This window comes from Oncorhynchus clarkii, chromosome 2 (assembly GCF_045791955.1).
Source record: "Oncorhynchus clarkii lewisi isolate Uvic-CL-2024 chromosome 2, UVic_Ocla_1.0, whole genome shotgun sequence".
In the NCBI taxonomy this organism is placed as follows: domain Eukaryota; kingdom Metazoa; phylum Chordata; class Actinopteri; order Salmoniformes; family Salmonidae; genus Oncorhynchus; species Oncorhynchus clarkii.
The window spans coordinates 27,876,567-27,898,949 of record NC_092148.1 but is presented as its reverse complement, the minus strand read 5'-3'; the positions used below and the strand labels follow the sequence as shown (position 1 = coordinate 27,898,949).

The window sequence follows — 22,383 nt, the reverse complement described above, 5'->3', positions numbered from 1 at the left end:
TGAACCACTCTGGCGTTAACCTTTCCTGGAGGCACAGGGAAGCCCAGGCATGGAGCGCTCTTTAGCATAATGAGTGTGTTCATCAAAGCGCGCAGAGCCCACTGGATCCACTCACACACTGCCACACACACTCCCAAACCGCTTCCCCACAGGGCCCCTGTGGACCCGGGCAGGGGCCGCCCTCGGACCTCATTTGAGGATGAAATCGTTTGTCTGACCAGGATGTCATCTATAATTAATGGCCACTTGTGAGTGTAATTTAGAGAGACCTCACCTGTGGCCCTGTCCCCAACCCAGCGTGAATGTACACACAGTCACACACATACGCATACATATACTGTACACGCAAAAATGAACAAACGCGCACACACTCACTAATGAATGGATACACACACATACAGCCGTATCGTATATAAACATAGTTTCACACTTGTCTGGACCTCAGAAGTGAGCCACCAGTCTTGTTCAGTAAATCCCATAGACTCTAATTCTAACTGGTTGGTATGTAATATTTAATATGACACTTATATACAGGCTTAGAAACAAAAGGTGTAGAACCCTTTTGGATTCCAGATATCACCCTTTTGTGTTCCAGATATCACCCTTTGGGCTTCCATGTGGAACCGTTTCCAGAGAGGGTGATACATGGAACCAAAAAGGGTTCTACCTAAAACCAGCTGAAGAACCCTTTTGGATACCTTTTTTATAATATTGTAGATGAAAGCCCTATAGTAGTCTCAATGCCCTCTGATTTCTCATATTGTAGCAGCAGCTCTTACTGTCCAAGATCCCAGCCACATATTGACTCCCCACCACTCCTCCAAAAGTCTCCTAGTCCCTGTTGTGTCCCCCATCCTCTGTCGAGCCCCCATAGCCCCTGCAGAGCCACCAGCTGGCTACACCGTTCCCTTCTCACACCTTCCCACCAGCAGTATGTTCACGTCTAGGGTGAGAGATAACAGACAGCAAATAATATACATTAGATAGATAGTTTTTAGATTTTATGTGTCTGATTATTGTAGTCCCTATATAACAATTGATAGGACCATATCTCTTACAAGCCATTCAGTATATTTACTGTGATGAATCTAGGATTATTTCTATTTCAATATTGGACAAAAAACACACAAAGGCCCCTCCTTATAGTATGAGCTGAGCTTTGTAACAGAAAAGTTCCAATGACAAGGAACATTTTTTATAAACTCAAATAAAATGATTCGAGCTATCCCAGGAAACCAGGAACATTCCCAGAACATTAGCTAAGATTCCCAGTTAGGGTTTTATTAACATTATGATGATAACATCCCAAAAACATTAAAATATATATTGTGTAAACCTAAAACAAAGTAAAACAAGTAATAAAAACAGACTCATTTGGAAATTGTGGAACATTGTGGGTATGTTCTTAAGTACAATATGAGAATATTCTTTCTTTTTTAAAAAAAATAACCCATTTTTCTCCCCAATTTCGTGGTGTCCAATTGTTGTAGAATCTTGTCTCATCACTACAACTCCTGTTGAAAGTCATGCGTCCTCCGATACACAACCCAACCCAACTGCTTCTTAACACAGCGCGCATCCAGCCAGCCGCACCAATATGTCGGAGGAAACACTGTGCACCTGGCAACCTTGGTTAGCGCGCACTGCGCCCGGCCCGCCACAGGTGTCGCTGGTGCGCGATGAGACAAGGACATCCCTACCGACCAACTAGGCCAAATGTGCGTCGTCCCATGGACCTCCCGGTCGCGGCCGGTTACGACAGAGCCTGGGCGCGAACCCAGAGTCTCTGATGGCACAGCTGGCGCTGCAGTACAGTGCCCTTAACCACTGCGCCACCCGGGAGGCCCACAATATGAGAATATTCTTGCAACATCCAGACAACTCCCATAACTTAATTAAATGTTCTGGGAACCTTTAAAAATGTTGGACCAGGTGTTCTGTCAACATTCTTAAAACATTAAGGGAATGTCGAGAGCAACCTAACTTAAACATGGAATGTCATCACAACAGAGCATATCTTGTACCCACACTGTTCACATAACCTAATTAAATGTTCTGGGAACCTTTAAAAACTTAGAAACGCTGTTCTGTCAATGTTCTTGCAACATCAAAGGAAAGTTTTGTGCACCCTGATACAAGCATTATCTGAATGTCAGCACTGGGCAGTTTTAGTGTTTTGGGAACCTTGTCATATCCCCACAATGTTCCTACAATCTAATGAAACATTCTGGGAACCTTTTAAAGAACAGACTAAATGTGTCCTGGGAACGATCTTGCAACATCAGGCGAATGTTTTATGCAAACATTGTCTAATAATTAGCAAGACTGGACAGTTTTTGTGTTATGAGAACATTTGCAACATAACAAATGTTCTGGGACATTTGACAGAAACACTTTTGGTTTGCTGGGAGGATACTGATATTATAAATACACCCAGGGATCCTTTGCTTGGAGTTCAAACAAACCCATTCATTGTACTGTTTTATTTGGCATGTCTCTTTAAGAAAGGGGAGAAAACACGACACAGGCCATTTTTCAAGCTGCCAGTCAGAGTTGTAGCACTCGGGGCGGTGTCATGTTAAACAAAACAGTGCATTGATGCAATGCACAAAGAGTTGGTTATGTCAACGTGATATTTATCACCTCTGATCAAAAATAAATTAGTGTGAAAATAAGGTCATAGATCATGGGGGCTTAGATTAAGTGTCAGAGGGAAAAAATCAATGGCTCTGTGCCTCATGCTAACAGTGGACAGTAGAAAGATCATTGAAGAGTATTGCAAAGTGCTGTGGCCTGGGGAGAGCCTAGCCATGCTACACTGAAGCCCGTTTGCCTTTGACACTTTTTAATACAGTGACGAGACAGGGGTTTATAAAGTAGATGAGTTGACTGATGAGGAGAGAACAGGGGCATAATACTGTGCTAAGTCTGCGCAGGGAGCTGCTTGCTTCACTGGTTGGTGAAACCTGAGACAGTGTTGTCTTTTGACATCACAGTTGTAGCTACATATTGTCTCTTGTGTACTCAGTGGTGGAAAAAAGTACCTTTCTTTGTTTATCTGATCTTCAAAATGAACTTGCAATATACTATAAGTTATGATATTTTGGACACACTCTGGTTAATGAAACCCCTTTATATTCACTTTTATTGCAAAGTCAAATCTCTTGACCCACATTAAAAGTATCAATGTGTTCAGATGATCATCATTTTCAGTTGATTCTCCATTGATCCTCAATTGCCATCTCACTGGAGCCTCTCCTGTTCCAGCTGTGTTTCAGATCAGGGTGCTGAGCGCCAGTCTATCAGCACATAAAGGATGGGAATCCGATGGGGCCAATGGGATGCTCCTAATTATCTCATGAACAGGGAGATAAGGCCGTGATTTGTTTCCATGGCTCTCTTGTTAGGTTAAGTGGAGGGAATCGACAGGACAGTCAGATGTCGACTCTATCAGTTCTACTTGTTCCTATGTTTAACTACTACACAAAGTTGTAGACAAAAAAGTGCTGCGTTTTGGTTATGTTGTACTGGAAAGAAATCAATGCTGTAGCAGTATTGTGTTGATTTTGACTGTCTATTCCCTTCTACGTTAAGTAGACTTGAGAACGACAAAGTGCTGTGTTTTGGTTTAGTTTACAGTAAAATATAACCTTGATATTGTACTGAAAGAGTGAATTTGCTGTATAAACTACTGTATGTTTTACACATGTTTCAGACATCCTACATTTAAGTAGAGGGAACAATCAGGACATTCAGATGTCAACTATCTATTCCCATCTTTAACTACTACAAAGTCGATTTGAGACTGTCTAGAAGGTCCTGTGTTTGGTTTTGGTTATATTGTACTGTATGTGCTGTGTGTACTGTATGTTATGTGTTTTAGACATGCTGTATTAAGCCTATTACTGTGGTGATAAGTGGTGCACTGTACAAAAGGTACTGTACATCAGAGGAGAGTAATAGCCTCTTGAGTTTGCCTCTCATGTAAACAGAGAGGAACTTTCCGCCTGGCAACCAAATAATACAGCTGCTTGGAAACCTGGGTAGTTCCCCTGTGACTTAAAGGTCGCAGTGCTTCAGATGTGCTAGAGCCTCTTGAAAATAACAAAAACAAACCAAAACAATTTCACCTCAGCGAGTGCTGCAAATTATTCCTCCAACAGCTCACTGCAGGTGTAAAGGCTGCACATCATTTAGTTTCAGTCACACCACAAGTTGCTTTGTTTTTTAATAGACTCGCGAATAGGCCACCACATTTGTTTGTTTGCAAATGATGCTCATGTCTGCATTTGTGTTTTGTCTGCGACAGGAGTGCTTGTGTGTTTTCGTTCTCGGCTGCCATAGACAAGTCTCTCGTGAGAAGGAACCAGACCTGGGTTCAAATAGTATTTGAAATAGCCTACATTGCGCATTTGCTGTAGCCGGCCTTGTGTTAGGTCTGCTAAGCACACAGATTTATGGTGAGGGTTGCACATGGAGCCCAGGGCAGCTGTTGGAAGTCATGTTTGAGAGATGCTAGATGTGTCATTGTATAGTAGGCCCTCTCAGCACGCCCCATTTCTTCCCCCACTGTCTCTCGCTCTCTTTTGCTCTCGCTTTCCCTCTCTCGCTCTCTCCCTCTCTCTCCTTACTCCTCTCTTCCCGCACCTATTGACCATCTTGCACATTATAAATCAACATTGAGCCCGGGCTATCCTGCAAGTGGCTAATGAAAGCTAATTTATAAAGCAGCTAAATGGCCCTGACAAAACTCCTAATGAGGAAATCAATAATTTAGTGATTGTTACTCTGCTTACACTAATACATCCCGCTTGTAAGGCTTTGATTCCAGCAAAAAGAAGGCCATTTTTTATTGTCTTCAGTTCTGCATGTCAGCACTGTGGTAAGGTTGTTTTTTCTCTCTCACGAAAGCCCCATGATGATAAATCTTCTGTTGGCTGTATGGTGTGCTTTCAAAGAAATCTCTAAAGAAAGTCAAGCATTTAGCTGTAAATAGACATTGATGCTCATAAATGTTCTCTATACGGATGTGATGTGATGCTATGAATGTTAGAGCAGCATTTAGTCCGCCATCAAATCAAATGTTATTGGTCATATGCACATGTTTAGCAGATGTTATTGGTCATATGCACATGTTTAGCAGATGTTATTGGTCATATGCACATGTTTAGCAGATGTTATTGGTCATATGCACATGTTTAGCAGATGTTATTGGTCATATGCACATGTTTAGCAGATGTTATTGGTCATATGCACATGTTTAGCAGATGTTATTGGTCATATGCACATGTTTAGCAGATGTTATTGGTCATATGCACATGTTTAGCAGATGTTATTGCGAGTGTATCTAAATGCTTGTGCTTCTAGTTCCGACAGTGCAGCAATATCTAGCAAGTAATATCTAATAATTCCACAACAAATACCTAATGGAATAAGGAATGGTATGGAATAAGAATATATAAATATAAATATATGGATGAGAAATGGCAGAGCTGTATAGGCTAAGATGCAATAGATAGTATAGAATACAGTATATACATATGAAATGAGTAATACAAGATGTATAAACATTACTAAAGTGACTAGTGTTGCATTTATTCAAGTGGCCAATGATTTCAAGTCTATGTAGGCAGCAGCCTCTCTGCGGTAGTGATGGCTGTTTAACAGTATGATGGCCTTGAGATAGAAGCTGCTTTTCAGTCTCTCGGTCCCAGCTTTGATGCACCTGTACTGACCTCGCCTTCTGGATGGTAGCAGGGGAACAGGCAGTGGCTCGGGTGGTTGTTGTCCTTGATTATCTTTTTGTCCTTCCTGTGACATCGGGTGCTGTAGGTGGAGGGCAGGTAGTTTGCCCTCTGGGATGTGTTGTGCAGACGGCACCACCCTCTGGAGAGCCCTGCGGTTGTGGGTGGCACAGTTGCCGTACTAGGCGGTGATACAGCCTGACAGGATGCTCTCAGTTGTGTATCTGTAAAAGTTTGTGAGGTTTTTAGGTGACAAGACACATTTCTTCAGCCTCCTGAGGTTGATTAATACCTCATTAAATTCACTTAAACTGAACTCCAATGTGTACTACATGTACAATACAGAATCTACAAAGAGTAGCTAATATTCTTCATTCAGATACTGCTCCATCTGTTTTTGCCAAGCGAAAGATGTTTGAACATCTTTCTTAACACATGTTGATAGATATCTTCTTTCTCCCACTTAATTCATGCTCAAATGGCTGTGAGTTATTATGACTCTTTCAAGGCTCACCAACTCTATGGGCAGAGTGCAATAGGTTGAGACAAGTCATCTTTGCTGGCCAAACTGTGGCTACCAGAGCGTTTAGTAATATTGATTCACCTTGTAGGCCTTTTAAACCAGGAGAGTCTAGAAGAAATCCTGTCTTCATAGATATTTTTGTTCTCTGTTCTGTATAATAGTTTCCCTTTGGGTATTAGGCCTACAGTTATTAATTCTCACTCATCGGTCCACGTGGAGTATTTCAGAGTTTCCATTTGCTTTGTTTCAAAGCTTGCTCTGTCTTAAGGTGTAGCCTACATTCTGCACCAATCTTCAGATTAACACCTGGGACAGTATTCAGAAAGCATCTCGGGGTAGAAGTGTTGGTCTAGGACCAGTTTGACCTTTTTAGATTGCAATGAATGGACAGCGGGGACCTGATCCTAAATCTGCACTCCTGCTCTGAGACGCTTAATAAATACAATCCGGCTCAGTAAAGTAAAAGCATATAGGCTCTATACAGAGTATCACACTGTTATAACAACAGATGGTGACTCTAACTAGCAGGGTCATTGATCATCAGGCTTAGCTCTGGGATCATGTGCCCCTAGGAAACCAGGGGAGCAGCACCCCAGTCCTCAGTTAAATGAAGGGCCAGTTAGATTACCCTCTCTCACCCCTTGCTGTGTTTTAATGCTAAGTACCCACCCCACATACTCTAGTGGTTATTCGGCTTTACGTTAGTCTTTCGGCTTCTACGTGTGTGAGACATTATGATTAATGAATGACGCATGTTTTCGGAGATTGGATTTTGTGAATATGTTTTAAATCCAATATCAAATGTATTTTAAATTCTCAGACAATAGTGGATGGTATTCACTGTAGCGGGTTATAGGGCAGCAGGTAGCCTAGCGGTTTTAGTGTTGGGCCAGTAACCGAAAGGTTGCTGGTTTGAATACCCAAGCCAACAAGGTGAAAAATCTGTCGATGTGCCCTTGAGCAAGGCCTTTAACCCTAATTTGCTCCATGGGTGCCGTACTACTATGGCTGACCCTGTAAAACAACACATTTCACTGCACCTCTTGGGTGTATGTGTCAATAAAACTTGTTGTATTATTATTGATTTTTTTGTTGATAAACAATGGTGGAGAATACTTCCAAGTCAATTCTGAAAAGTCTGAAATAAATACATGTAAATAAAAACTCTACATGAATTAAAGCTTTTATAGATAGAGAGCTATTCCACAAACCCCAGACTAACTAAAAGAGAGGATTGCGAGAGAGAGGGAAATCGCTTCATCCCCTTTTTGTATTGCTGACTGTGGGAGAGAGATTTTGATGTGGGGAGAGAGAGATTTTTGTTTCCTCCTAGTCCCCTTACACTTCTTATTGTCTTGTTTTTCAGAACAAAGAATAAGCTGTGGTACTTTGAGTTTGGCACTTCTGAGACCTTCTCGGCCACATGCAAGAAGCTCCACGACTTTCTGGAGGTTGAGGTAAGTACAACTGCCTGCTTCCAATTTTGGGAGATTGGGACTAAGTCTTTTTATGCTATTTAATGCTATGACTTGTCACCATTTGATTGCACTACTGTGTAATGAATAAGCAATAATTCAACATAAACTACTCTCACTTGTACTGCTCTCTGCAACAAGAACACCTACTGTTAACATGCAAAATTAAGTATTTTGAAAGCAGACACAATGCATTGGGAAACAAGAAGCAAAATGTATAACGCCTAGGTACAATCTCCCGGGGAGAGAGAATAATGCCTCTAATCTAGTGCACACCATTTTAAGACACTGAGCACCAGCCACCTCCTGATCCACAAATAGCCTTCCATTTGTACCAATTTCAGTCTGGAAGTGTTGAGGAGGGAGGGAGGCCTCCCCTCTCCCCCTCCCACTCCCCTAACGGATCCTCAGCCCAACACACAGGTAATTATCCCGGCACGGTCCTGCTGTGTGTGATATTGAGGGATAATGAAGGTGGTGTCTAGCCGATCCATCTCCCCTCCTCAGAGCCATCAGCGGTGGTAGAGGTCTTCATTAATTAGCCGTGGATGTCTACTTAGTATGGTACTGAAGGGGAGCAGGTTCGGTGTGGAATTACAGGCCATGTATTTAAACTCCACTGAGAGAGGACCGAGAAGTGGCCTGTTATTATACAGCTGGCAACTGAGGGAATTCCTAATATGGATGCCGTACTGGTATACGTTTGTTAGGAGTCATGGCTGGTGGCAGGTCCCCTTCTGGTGGACATTTCCAGCTTGTCAAAGATCAAATGGCTTCGACATAAACTGTTAATTATCACTCAGCAGTGAAGGCTGCCAGATGAGCATGGGCAAGTTTTGATAACACCTAACTGAGAAGCTCTGGCTCATGCATAATTAGCATGATCTACTTAATGTTATTTAATTGCTACACAAATGTTTCAAGAGGAACATTTTGATTATTGATTTGATGTAATCCCCCTCTCTCTCTCTCTCTCTCTCTTGCTCCCTCCCTCTCTCTCGCTTTCTTTCCTGACCCTTGTCCTTTGTAAAGTGTGACGGCATCACTCTGGACCTAGACAGCATCTCTTTGGAAGGCATCGCAATTTTAAACATTCCCAGCATGCATGGCGGCTCCAACCTGTGGGGTGAGAGCAGGAAAAGGCGGGGCAACCGCCGGGGAGGGAAGAAGACCCAGGATAAGAGGACAACAGTGCTGGACCCCAAAGAGCTTCAATTTGCTGTCCAAGGTAGCTATTGTAATGATGGATACTGGTGAATTTGAAATGTATTTATTGCAATTCCAACTTTGAGGAAACATTGTTCACATTGCCACATTTATTTTACATGGGGTATTTTACATAGGTCCTTTAAGGTATTTTAAAATGTCAAAGGCTTGCTCATATTCAAGTGCCTCTTACAGATCAGTACTACAACCAAACGTACACAGGATAACACCAGGCTTGAAATACTACAACTCAATGGCTGATCGGCTGCCATTTTGTGTATAGATTTTTTAGCATAGAAGATCCTTTCTCCTAATAACCTGTGACACTAAGAGGCAAGACCTTGTCCAAGCTCACATTAGACAGATCAGAGACAAACTTTGGGACAAAGTTTTCCCTGGCCGCTGGTATGAATATTTCACCAATGACAAGTTGAATCACAGTGCTTAGATTTGGTTTGGGATGAAGGGGTGCGGTTTAATGTCACTGTTTCGCACTGTCACTTGACTGGTAATGGCTTGTGTAGGCAGAAGTGGACAACCCGGCTTAATAGGAGCAGACTGAGGGAGCTCAGTGTCAATTCTGCCGCCTTTATGGGCCCCTAACACAGAAATATGTCACATGGGAGCTCATCAATGAGGATCTATGAATTAACACAGATGATTGTTTAGGAGGAGTTAAGGTCAGCCGGTAAACTGGTAAATTGTCTTCAACGGAACGCTGCGTTTGCTTTGCAGCATCCCATTGCAGAGGCAGTTGCAGTGAGTTCTGTGAGGTGCATGCTTTGGATTTATCAAACAATATCATCAAGTTGTATGCGTAGACCGCTTGACAGAAATGGTGAATGTTAAACTTTTGTTGCACACATGTCCAGATGATGCCGCGTACCATTTTGCACAATGACACTGTAGCTGTGATCAAGGTGTTTGTATTAGAAGGTGTACAGTATTTTATTACAAGGGCATTGTACAGATATAGGATCTTAATTTGACCAGCATTGTTGTAGCAAAATAATAGCAACAAGATTTAAACGTTTAGTACGTAATGTTGCTTGATTGGTGGTTAGGCTATTAGCTGGACAAAAGTAGGCCACATGAAAAGTGCAATACTGTTAACACAACCGTGTTTTAGTGCGGGTTTTCAGTGAATTTATGTCAACCACGAAACTAATCTGCCTTCCCTGCACAGCAGGAAGATTCTCAGCAACAAAAGAGTGATCAAATTAAGATTCTACATCTGTGGTATGTGGTAGTGTTTTGCTGGTGTATTATGTCCAGGCTTGATTAGATCATAGATCAACCAAATCAGATTCATACTGTGTATAGTGAAAGTCAAATCATACATGACTGGGCATGTGACAATTTCTCACAGTCAAATGTACAATCATACCAAGGATGTTTTCATGAATTAGTAACACTGCGATGTACACGGCACTGTATAATAGGCAACCCATTGACTACATACCAAATCCATTATCTGCCAGTGTGCTCCCATTATCTGCCAGTGTGCTCCCATTATCTGCCAGTGTGCTCCCATTATCTGCCAGTGTGCTCCCCATTATCTGCCAGTGTGCTTCCCATTATCTGCCAGTGTGCTTCCCATTATCTGCCAGTGTGCTTCCCATTATCTGCCAGTGTGCTTCCCATTATCTGCCAGTGTGCTTCCCATTATCTGCCAGTGTGCTTCCCATTATCTGCCAGTGTGCTCCCCATTATCTGCCAGTGTGCTCCCCATTATCTGCCAGTGTGCTCCCCATTATCTGCCAGTGTGCTTCGCACAGTGGAGTATCGAGGAGATTCCACCTGCTCTTTAATTTCAGTCAATACGAGTCAAGCACTGATGGATGAACCCATTTGGATCATGCATGTTCTTTCTAATAACCTAGGGCATCATCCATTTCACTGAGTTCTACTCTTATAGACTGGGAGAGAGGCAATGGACAGAGCCCAAGAAATGTCAGCTTTGGCAAGGAGTGTTAAGATGGTAGTGGTGGTCAGAGATGATCAATTCACACACTGTTGATGCACTACAGTAGTCCCTCCCTTCCATTAATTCACCCAAAAATAATTTGATTTGGTGCAACGGATTTTTTTTGTTTTATCCTAACCCTCAGCCTGAACCTGAAAAGGCACTTAGTGGCCAGTGAGTGAGTGCTGGTTGCCCTTGCTGAAGGTGTGCTCAAGATGAGAGACCCAACTTGTCAGATCAGAGAATGGCGTATTAGAGGGGCCCGTAAACACAGAGTGCATTAGCCTGGGGGGCCTTGGGGCTGGGGGCAATGGGGGCTGGGGGCTGTACGTGTACCCAGAGCACGGAGTGCGAAGTGCAGATCAAACTGGGAAAAAACGACTGACCTTTCTGGAACTGTTAAGTCGTCCCGCTGTTGACGCCAGGAGACAAGCCCCTCAGGTGGAAGGGAATGGCTATGGGTGAATTATTTAGAACGGGGACGGAGGGAGGGATGGGGGGGACGGGGGAGGGATGGGGGGGACTGATGCCCTGAGACATGTACCATGAAGATTCTAAAGGTGGTCTCAACGTCGTTCACCCACTCCCTCTCTGTCACCCTGCATATTGTCAGTGGAGTAGAGACTGCCATGGACAGGTATTTGACAATGACAAGGATGCTGGGACTAATCTTGCACTGTGACAACTCGATTATGAGGCGTGGGCTGCCTAATATAGGACTTGGCTGTGTGCGTAAACCACTGTAACATCTCTGTGACTCGATCTTGTCTTCTATCTGAAATAAGTGATGTTGATGTGCGAACAGGAATGATTTGGTCTTTATTTAGTCCCCTCTTTTAAAACTGATTGTTTTGAACACTATGAGTGTAAAACTAAATTTGTATTATTTGTATGACTGTATTTTCCATTTATCTACGATAAGGGGTGTTGATGTATGAAAATGACAAGTTGTAGTGATAAGTGATTAACCAAAATGTATTTTTTCCACCCCAGTTATTAAACTAATCAGTTAAATTACTTGAATTCCATTTAGTTCTGTTTTTTTGTGAGACCAATGTGCCGTTTTCCTAGAGCAAAATCAAATTATTCATGAGAGAAATCAAGTCAAGTCAAACTATGTGGGATGCTGGGCTGAAGGGAGTTGTAGTTTTCATTAAGCAAATATTTAACCTAGTTCAGTGCAGACACGTGGTAATTAACTACAATGGCCATGATCTATTGCACCTGTTCTTTCTGGCTCAGACAGAGATGGATACACTTTATGCCTGCTACATTAGGTTAAATACACAGAGACCGCATAGACCACATGAGAGAGGAATGTACACAACACTACGAGTGAGAGAGATAGAGACAGTTTGTGAAAGTATGCCTTATCTACCTTGAAGAACTAGTAAAATGGTTTCTTCAAACAGCTTCGCAGCATACTTAGGCAGGCTAGCCTAGCTAAATAGGATGACTACAGACAGTACAGTATGGCTTCGACTGCCAAAGCAGAGATGAGATGATGACTTTAAGGAATGAAAATGTAATATACACAACTGAAATATTGTATTATTTCATAGTAAATTTCTATGTTTCTATTGATATCTACCCAGTGTGGACCTGACCGAGACAATGGAACATTTTCCATATTTTGGCGATTGAATGATCACTGTTTTTGGCTTTGGAATTTCTATTAAAAAGCTCTAAAATCATTTGAATGTAAATGCAATCTAAACCAATTCTTTTTTACTAATCGAACCGAAACCAAACCGACCTATAAAAATCACTAATCGCTCAACACTAACAAGTTTTTATTTTTGCCAGATCTATGTTTCTACTTCACCCTCCACCTTTCACCCCTTTTAAACACTGCATGATGAGTGAATGTGGGTCTTCTCTCAGAGTACAGCGCCAGAATGTAGTAGATAAGTGAGAGCACAGCCATATATTTACATGGCTTTGAGTTAGAGAAACCTGTCCGGAAGTGCTGGTGTCACTAGTGTTCTTCTTTAAAAAAAATATATATATATATATAAATCTTTAATCGGTCTCTCTCATCTGACAAGTGTAACCAGTGCTTCTGAGCTCACATGATTTTCTTTTCAAATCTGGGAAAACCGGAGTCTGTTCTTTCTTCCATGACTATAGACTTCAGACCAGGCTGTGGTTATGCATCCATCACTATTATTAAACGGGCACTGCACTGGTTGTAACAGTCAGCTAGTATTAGACACGCATTCATTCATCCACCCGTGCCTCAATCTAAGAAACATAATCAAAATATCCCCATCAAAATCGGTCAGTTTAAGATAGAGATAACCGTTTTTTTTGTATGGGCTGCTTCTCAATCCGCCTCATTTGCATGTGTCGGCCTTGGAAGGTGGCAGAGCTACAGCAGTGTTTGTCAGACCAGGAGACATGCCGGAAATCGGTCTTCTCAAGAAAACGTTTGTAGCGTCCCGAACAGTTTGGCCTACAAAACGAATATTACACCACTATGGAAAAGGGAAACTCTCCCGAGTGCAATGTTCTACATTTTGCTCTACGAACCCCACAAGTGTCACAGGACTCGTCTGAAGTACAAACAAATGGATGTATGGAGGTAGTTTTGTGTCCCAAAAAATACAATGTTAAATATTTTTGACTGTTTATTTTGACATTCATGAATGTGTTATTCAATGCATTTCTATGGGCTATAGTAGTAAAGGCCATATTCAATATTTTCTCAAATAATTTCACTTTATTTTTTGGGGATATCAAATAGCTAAATAATCCATGGTATGACCATCTTAAAATAATTCCAAATGTTGTCTTAGTCTCCCACCCCTCCCCCAACGGCTTATACTTAAACAACTAAAGTAGCCTCACTAATACAACCACCACTGTTTATGATAATCATATACCAATCATTTGTTATTTTCAAAAATAGGCAAATTCATGAAGCCTTATGTCCATTGATGATCTCCCTGCCCTGACCTTGGTTACTGAGAGCAGAGCACACTCCTGGCCTTGCCCACAGTAAGCACTCTGGGGTATACAATATGACCTGTGTGTAGCCCCGGGCAACCAGGAAGCTCCACACGTTTAACCGTCGCCGTGGTGATGCTGTCCATCATACATGTCAGCCAGGGGCTGTGTGAGCCAGCAGCGCTAACGTGAGAAGGCATGTTGGGAGGGAGGGCCCAGTGTCAGGGGGCTAGCACATTGTGTACACACACACACAGGCACGGACTCATACACACGCACATGCATACACACACACACACACACAGGCATAAACACACACATACACGCACAGGTGTGAACACACAGGTATTCACAAACAAGCACGCACGTGCGAACGCACACAAACTCTCTTTTTAGCTCTCATGCCATGGCAAGCTTTCCATTAACACAGAGGGTGCCGACCCAGCCTGTTGCTATAGTGACAGCTGGACACTACCCCTCAACAGTAACATCCATAGAAATACAAATATGGTTGATTTATATACTGTGTCTAAGGCACCACTCGCACATCTTAGAAGCCCTGAACATCAGCCTGGCCCTAGCAGCAGCAACCTAGCATTAGCAACAGCACCATACAGCAGCACGATCAATGACAGCATGCTAGTTTGTTCTACCATACCCACCAAGTCCCTAAAATGGGTCTTAGTTTCAATTAGTGTCTCTCTGCACTCACAACAGGGCTTAATTTGCGGAGGGACGAGTAGTCTGAGAGTAGGAGTAACAGGCCCGCTGAAACAGATGGGCTCAGCGCGACACTGGGCTTCCAGCAGGGGCAAAATCAATGCTCATAACTTCAAAACAGAAAATAAATTAATAATTATAGGAAGACAAGATTGCTTTGCATTGCCGGCGCAATCTAATTAATAGGTGTTTTGTTTATGGCTGCTGGTTGTTGTTCTTGTTGCTTCTTTTTTTCCTTGCAACAGTGAATATTCAGGCTTTGGAGAACGGAAGGCAAACTGTGCACCTTGAAAATGAAGCACACCTCTTTTTCGCCTCTTTTATCCCTCCTGTTCTCGCCATCTTTCTTCTCCTCCTTCTTCTTTTTCTTACTCAAGGTGCGTGGATTCCCGAGTTAACCAATGGCTTGATTTAGGATCCATTCAAACCTTATTGCTCAGCTCAACAGGATGGTCGAGAGATGGTCTGAGCTCTATGTGTGGCTGTGTTTATGTCTCTGTGTCTGTAGACCCGTCAGACCAGCTGTTGGAAGTGGTGGGTCTGGAGGGTGCCATGGAGATGGGACAGATCCACATCGGCCTGAGGAGCGCAGGAAGACGCCTGGCCCAGTGCTCCTCGGTCACCATCAGGTCGGTACCCCTTGACCACAACCACTGATCACGATCTGACCACAGTCACCTTCTTTTAACCCTTCCATTCAACATTCTACCTTTTTGAACACTGTTTACCATCTAACAACATAGAAACAATCTAGATGGATGACATAACAGAAGTCAAGAATCATGTTTTAAGAGGGATTTTTGTTTGTGGTTGTCAGGACCACCAAAGCCCTCCCCATGCAGATTGATGGGGAGCCATGGATGCAGACTCCCTGTACTGTAAGTCATGTCAATGTTCCGTGCATTGTGGTATTATTAATGCATGTACTGTACAGTACAATGTGCTACACACAGGTGGTTCATATGGAAAGTTCATCATCTAGGTGTCTCTATGCTCCCACATAAGATATTAATGCTTTAAAGTACCCCGGCAGAAGTTCTCGAGAGTGAAGCTGCGCTGTTTTAAATATTTGTAATTTATCCTAACTGATATGTAATAACACAAAGCTTTATTTTAATGTGTTCACCTGGTCCCTCAAACTACTCCCCTGCACAAGTACAAGTGTTTGTTTTGTTTTACATTTTGTTCGCTTTTCAAAATGAAATGGCTCAACTTGTGCTGATTTAAACCAGTGTTTGCTTTTAATTACAATGTGACTCCTCTGACAGCAGCATCACAGATGAAGTGGAGCCAGAATTTACATACAGATCTTTCAGTCGTTATGGGAGAATCTAGTGCATGACAAAACAAGTAGTTTATAAGTGCACTTGTGTCTGTTGGCAAAACTCCACAAATCAAAGTTAGGCTCTGACAATATACACTGCTCAAAAAAATAAAGGGAACACTTAAACAACACAATGTAACTCCAAGTCAATCACACTTCTGTGAAATCAAACTGTTCACTTAGGAAGCAACACTGATTGACAATAAATTTCACATGCTGTTGTGCAAATGGAATAGACAACAGGTGGAAATTATAGTCAATTAGCAAGACACCCCCAATAAAGGAGTGGTTCTGCAGGTGGGGACCACAGACCACTTCTCAGTTCCTATGCTTCCTGGCTGATGTTTTGGTCACTTTTGAATGCTGGCGGTGCTTTCACTCTAGTGGTAGCATGAGACGGAGTCTACAACCCATACAAGTGGCTCAGGTAGTGCAGCTCATCCAGGATGGCACATCAATGCGAGCTGTGGCAAGAAGGTTTGCTGTGTCTGTCAGCGTAGTGTCCAGAGCATGGAAGCACTACCAGGAGACAGGCCAGTACATCAGGAGATGTGGAGGAGGCCGTAGGAGGGCAACAACCCAGCAGCAGGACCGCTACCTCCACCTTTGTGCAAGGAGGAGCAGGAGGAGCACTGCCAGAGCCCTGCAAAATGACCTCCAGCAGGCCACAAATGTGCATGTGTCTGCTCAAACGGTCAGAAAGAGACTCCATGAGAGTGGTATGAGGGCCTGACGTCCACAGGTGGGGGGTTGTGCTTACAGTCCAACACCGTGCAGGACGTTTGGCATTTGCCAGAGAACACCAGGATTGGCAAATTCGCCACTGGCGCCCTGTGCTCTTCACAGATGAAAGCAGGTTCACACTGAGCACGTGACAGAGTCTGGAGACGCCGTGGAGAACGTTCTGCTGCCTGCAACATCCTCCAGCATGACCGGTTTGACGGTGGGTTAGTCATGGTGTGGGGTGGCATTTCTTTGGGCCGCACAGCCCTCCATGTGCTCGCCAAAGGTAGCCTGACTGCCACTAGGTACCGAGATGAGATCCTCAGACCCCTTGTGAGACCATATGCTGGTGCGGTTGGCCCTGGGTTCCTCCTAATGCAAGACAACGCTAGACCTCATGTGGCTGGAGTGTGTCAGCATTTCCTGCAAGAGGAAGGCATTGATGCTATGGACTGGCCCGCCCGTTCCCCAGACCTGAATCCAATTGAGCACATCTGGGACATCATGTCTCGCTCCATCCACCAACGCCACGTTGCACCACAGACTGTCCAGGAGTTGGCGGATGCTTTAGTCCAGGTCTGGGAGGAGATCCCTCAGGAGACCATCCGCCACCTCATCAGGAGCATGCCCAGGCATTGTAGGGAGGTCATACAGGCACGTGGAGGCCACACACACTACTGAGCCTCATTTTGACTTGTTTTAAGGACATTACATCAAAGTTGGATCAGCCTGTAGTGTGGTTTTCCACTTTAATTTTGAGTGTGACTCCAAATCCAGACCTCCATGGGTTGATAAATTTGATTTTTGTGTGATTTTGTTGTCAGCACATTAAACTATGTAAAGAAAAAAGTATTTAATAAGAATATTTCATTCATTCAGATCTAGGATGTGTTATTTTAGTGTTCCCTTTATTTTTTTGAGCAGTGTATAATTGTGTGTTGGGTGATTTCCATGGTGAGTTAGACGTCTCAATGCTGAATTTTGAATCAGTCAACCTGTTAAATGTTCATTAAAATGGGATGTTATCCAACTAATTATTAACAACAACTGTTATGCAAATCATGTTTTGCATACATAAGATAATTAACCCAATTCATTTGCACTTATATCATGTATGACTACATCTCTATTGTACACTGGCATAACCTTTTAAAGGGCCATGCATTTTTTTTAAATGATTTATAACCATTGATTATTGACAACTATAACTTATAAATTCCTTAATTATCTTAGTTAAACTGTTGTACCCTATCAGGAATCAAGGTAAGACCCAGATGCAGACACGTCAAATTAACAATGGTTTAATATTCCAACAGGGGCAGGCAATAGACAGGTCAAGGCAGGCAGGGGTCAGTAAACCAGAGGTGAGGCAACGGTACCGGACGGTAGGCAGGCTCAGGGTCAGGGTAGGCAGAGGTCAACAATCCAGAGGTGGGGTAAAGGTACAGGTCGGCAGGCTCAGGGTCAGGGTAGGCAGAGGTCAACAATCCAGAGGTGGGGTAAAGGTACAGGTCGGCAGGCTCAGGGTCAGGGTAGGCAGAGGTCAACAATCCAGAGGTGGGGTAAAGGTACAGGTCGGCAGGGTCAGGGTAGGCAGAGGTCAACAATCCAGAGGTGGGGTAAAGGTACAGGTCGGCAGGCTCAGGGTCAGGGGCAGGCAGGCAGGCTCAGTCAGGGTCAAAACCAGGAGGGCGAGAAAAAGAGAGACTGGGAACAGCAGGAGCTGATAACAAAAACGCTGGTTGACTTGAACAAACCAGACAAAATGGCAACGGACAAACAGAGAACACAGGTATAAATACACAGGTATAAATACACAGGTATAAATACACATAAATACACAGGGGATAATGGGGAGATGGGCTACACCTGGAGGGGGGTGGAGACAATCACAAGGACAGGGTGTGACAGTACACCATCAGAACCCCATAATATTTGTTTTACTCCATTGTTTGTATACCATCCAATTGTAAACAAACACTGACTGTGTAGGTTTAAAACATGGTTAAAACTATCATTTTGATCTAATGGATGGTTAGTCCCAGTATTGATAGCTTTGTTCTCTAGCCCCATCCCTCAGCTATTTACCAAATCAGCGCTAGGGTAGCCGCTTTGTTGTGCTGTGCAGATTTCCCCTTTTAATTAATCTATTTGAAAAATCATATACATTTCTTTATCATAAAATACAAACTTTTTTAGCCATTTAAGCTTTCAAACACGGCCAGCTTCTCTTTCAAGTCCTTATTTTGTGCTGAACCTTTTTTTTGACCTCATTTCTCATGAAAGGTTAATTTGTCAATTAAATGATACTCCAGTAACATTAAGTTCAATCATGTTGAATATAATTTGGACATCAAGCCCACGCACAATAGCGACCACTACAGCGTTAGAGTTCATGAACGATGAACGGCACGCTTCTCTTTGAAGTAAAAAGGGTTTCTTTAATACTGATGATACCATTTACCTTGCTCATTATTCTTGTTTGTACTACGAGGGCTATAGTATAATGAGCTAGGTACAGGTCAGGGCATACCTTGAGGGTTGATATTTACCATTTCATTGATCTGTGGTAATTTAACTTTTTCTTCTTCTGAAATACTACTAGCGTCTAATACTCATAGACTTCAAGCATCAAGCTTTTCTCAGTGGTCTCTTATTGGAATGGCATGATTACATTATTACACAGGCCATGACCTCCCTTGCTGTACAATGAACAGGTATTTTCAGTGGGTCCATGTGCTCCATGTTATGAAAGCATTATCATATCACCATGTAACTCTATCCTGTTTCCTTCACTCTCTGTCCACACCAGATTGAAATAGTGCATAAGAACCAGGCACCGATGTTGATGGGTCCCCCACAAGGCAACAGCTTCTTCTCCTCTGTGATCCGCCGAACATGCAGCGAGAGCAAAGACTGAGTGAGAGACTTAGCCTTTGGGCCTCTTCTCCAGAGAAACGAGCGATTTTACCCATGGAAGTCTCTAGGTTTGATGCCAGAATGCTAATTTATTAGCTCCATTTGGGTTACTAGGTTATGATGCTAGGATTCCAATGTGTTAGCCTAGCTCCATTCAATAGCATACTGTAGCTGTGCATGCTATTTCTGCCATGGAAATGTCAGCGCTCCCCTTTCTTATTTAGAGTGAGGAACTACAAGGACAGAGGCTTTGGTTCATGATGCAGTGCCACTCCACAATGCCAACGCAGTGGCATTGTCCCTCTGGAGCAGTTGTTTACCTTTCCAGATTATAACTTTATACTGTTACAATGGCATGTTTTTCTAAATGTCATTTTTATAGTGGTCTTGTGCAATGTGCCATGTGGATCAAGTCCTTTGAAGGAAGCGACACATTTCTGTCAATCATTGAAAGTCATTTGTATGGTAAGATAGTGATTTGATCTGCATCAATATTTTGAATGTGTTTGCATTTGAACACCCCAATGCATGATGGACTTTGGATTACTGTTTATGAAGTGAACATATCTTTCAGGGTGCATAAGGACAGTGATGATATTGAGTCAACATATGGTATAAGCTTTTGGTCTAAGGTAAAGTTTCAGGTTATTTGCTTCACAATTCAACGGGGCACTGACTATCTCTTCAATGTTGACTTCATCCGTGAATGGATTTAAGAATCTCAAAGGCTCTGTTAGGTTTCTCGCTAAACATGTTTGACGGGTTAATGCTCAAATGTCTTGCAGCTGGATCATAGAAACTATTTCCATTAAGGATCATAAACCAATTAAGGAAAATGAATTGGTAACAAACGCATGCACACGTCACATGACATACACTTTTTTTATATTGCACGGGATATCCAGACAATTTCTTCTAATTGTGCAGTTGCACATCTTGAGTTGCATGGATAACCAAGATCTACTGTATTCTTGAACCTGTGGAATTGTACTGTGTTGGTCATTTTGGAAGTAAAACACTTTGTCAGGGTTCAACTACTGCCTTTCTCTCACAATATATGAAATCATATCAACCTGAAATCAACCTTTTGTGTTCAGGGAGTCCTGTTTTTCAAGGCCAGGTACTCAGGTATTTTTAAGATATAATATTGCTCAAAGGTTTATACACTAACTATTATTATAGAAAAACCTTTCAACAAATTGAATTGAGTACACCATGTTGTACAATCATCACAGTCAAGACTCCAGAGCAGGGTTTGACCTCCTTAGGTTATTGATTTGTTCAGTCTTTTTCAGCTGTTTGCATTTGAGAATGATTCAAATACATCACTGATACATGCATACATTAACCGATTAGAACTCAACTCCAAATGTGAAATTACTATTGACATACTTGAGCTGGAATTGAAGAATCAATCATGAGAATCAGTCTAATCAATTTGTATGACTGGGTTATTCAGAGACGAGAAGAAGTTCTGTATTCTCCCTCTAGATATCTGCAGAGGCTATTTGGTCTTGCACATGATATGCATATAAGTAAGACTAACCATAAGAATGACCTGATATTGTTAACCTGAACAGTATTTTGAATTTCAGAAATCTATATAGACTTTTTATTATATTGACATCATTCGTCCAGTTTTCACCTAAACCACTGACCCCATACCTCAATATAATATACTACCAAAGATAAACAGAACGAAAGGCCATATTCAGATCAGATCCATACACTATATGAAATTCTTAAAATCTGTTACACAAGAATGACAGTCAAACTGTACATGAATAGATGCAAGTTTTCAACTGAAATGCATTCCTGCATGTTTTCTAAGTACAATTCAAGGATAGAAGATTACTGTATTGGATTTCTGTCTCTGTTCAAAGTGCCATCCTGCCTATGGAAGATTTGGGTCTGCTAACTTTTCCATTACTTTGCTTTGTAAGTGCAGTGTTTGTTTTGTACAGTGAAGTTGTATTTTTGTACACAATGTTATTTTTCTGCTCTTCTCTGTAAATCACGCCAATGTGTAGTTCTGTTCAAAAGCTGAACAGAACACGAAAACAATTAAATGTTGTTGTCGTTTGACATGCTCATCTACACGTGTTTTTACCTTTGACCCTGTTGACACCTAATGGCTCTCAATGGCACAATGTCACCTGAGACGGGTTGACTGTCACCGACAGGACACTCACTATCCTGTTAGTGTTCTTACACCTGCTCTAAACACCTGCTATTTATACAGTGGATACACTCAAGCCCATGAGAGATGCCTGTCAAACTGTTTACACCCTGATCCTGCGATGACCCTTCAATGGCCCTTTAGCATGCTTTTTTCTTGTTGCTTGATTCAACTAAATCAATATATGATTAGTCTTAAAAGAAATGCCCCTTACCAAATCTAATCATTTCCTTTAGCCTATATTACTTTTAAAATAATGAGAAGAATTTTGATTGTATTACATCATTTCTTTCATAACTCCTCATTCATTATGATCTCATTTATATCTTTACTGTAGGCTTATGTGACACATAAAACAATCAATGCCTTCTGCACAAAGTAACTACATGGTGTTGCTACTAATTCAATACAATGTAAAATATCAACTGGAACACATGCTTGTTTTCCTAACTCTCTAGGGATGTTGCAAATGAGTGTGTTTACCTCTTCGCTTGGTGTCAGATGGACAGGACACCTACGCTCGACCTGTGTTTCTCAGGCCTCCGGGGGGGTTCCACAGGAGTGACAAGATAATTCACTTCCTATCCCCATCAATGTCTTAGGCATCAGGTAGCTTAGCAGTTGGAGCTTTGTGCAAGTAACCGAAAGGTCGCTG

General features: G+C 42.3%; 1 protein-coding gene across 1 annotated transcript in view; it reads left to right on the top strand.

Moving 5' to 3' along the window:
* Window positions 1-21,488, top strand: part of LOC139380681 (diacylglycerol kinase, beta) — a 50,965-nt gene extending 29,477 nt beyond the window's left edge. The window contains exons 21-25 of the mRNA XM_071123615.1: window positions 7,634-7,724; window positions 8,775-8,970; window positions 15,092-15,212; window positions 15,401-15,461; window positions 19,443-21,488. Of these exons, the coding sequence (XP_070979716.1) occupies window positions 7,634-7,724; window positions 8,775-8,970; window positions 15,092-15,212; window positions 15,401-15,461; window positions 19,443-19,550 (577 nt within the window). The 3' untranslated portion in view covers window positions 19,551-21,488. The remainder of the gene's footprint in view (window positions 1-7,633; window positions 7,725-8,774; window positions 8,971-15,091; window positions 15,213-15,400; window positions 15,462-19,442) is intronic.
* The last annotated feature ends 895 nt before the right edge of the window (window positions 21,489-22,383 follow it).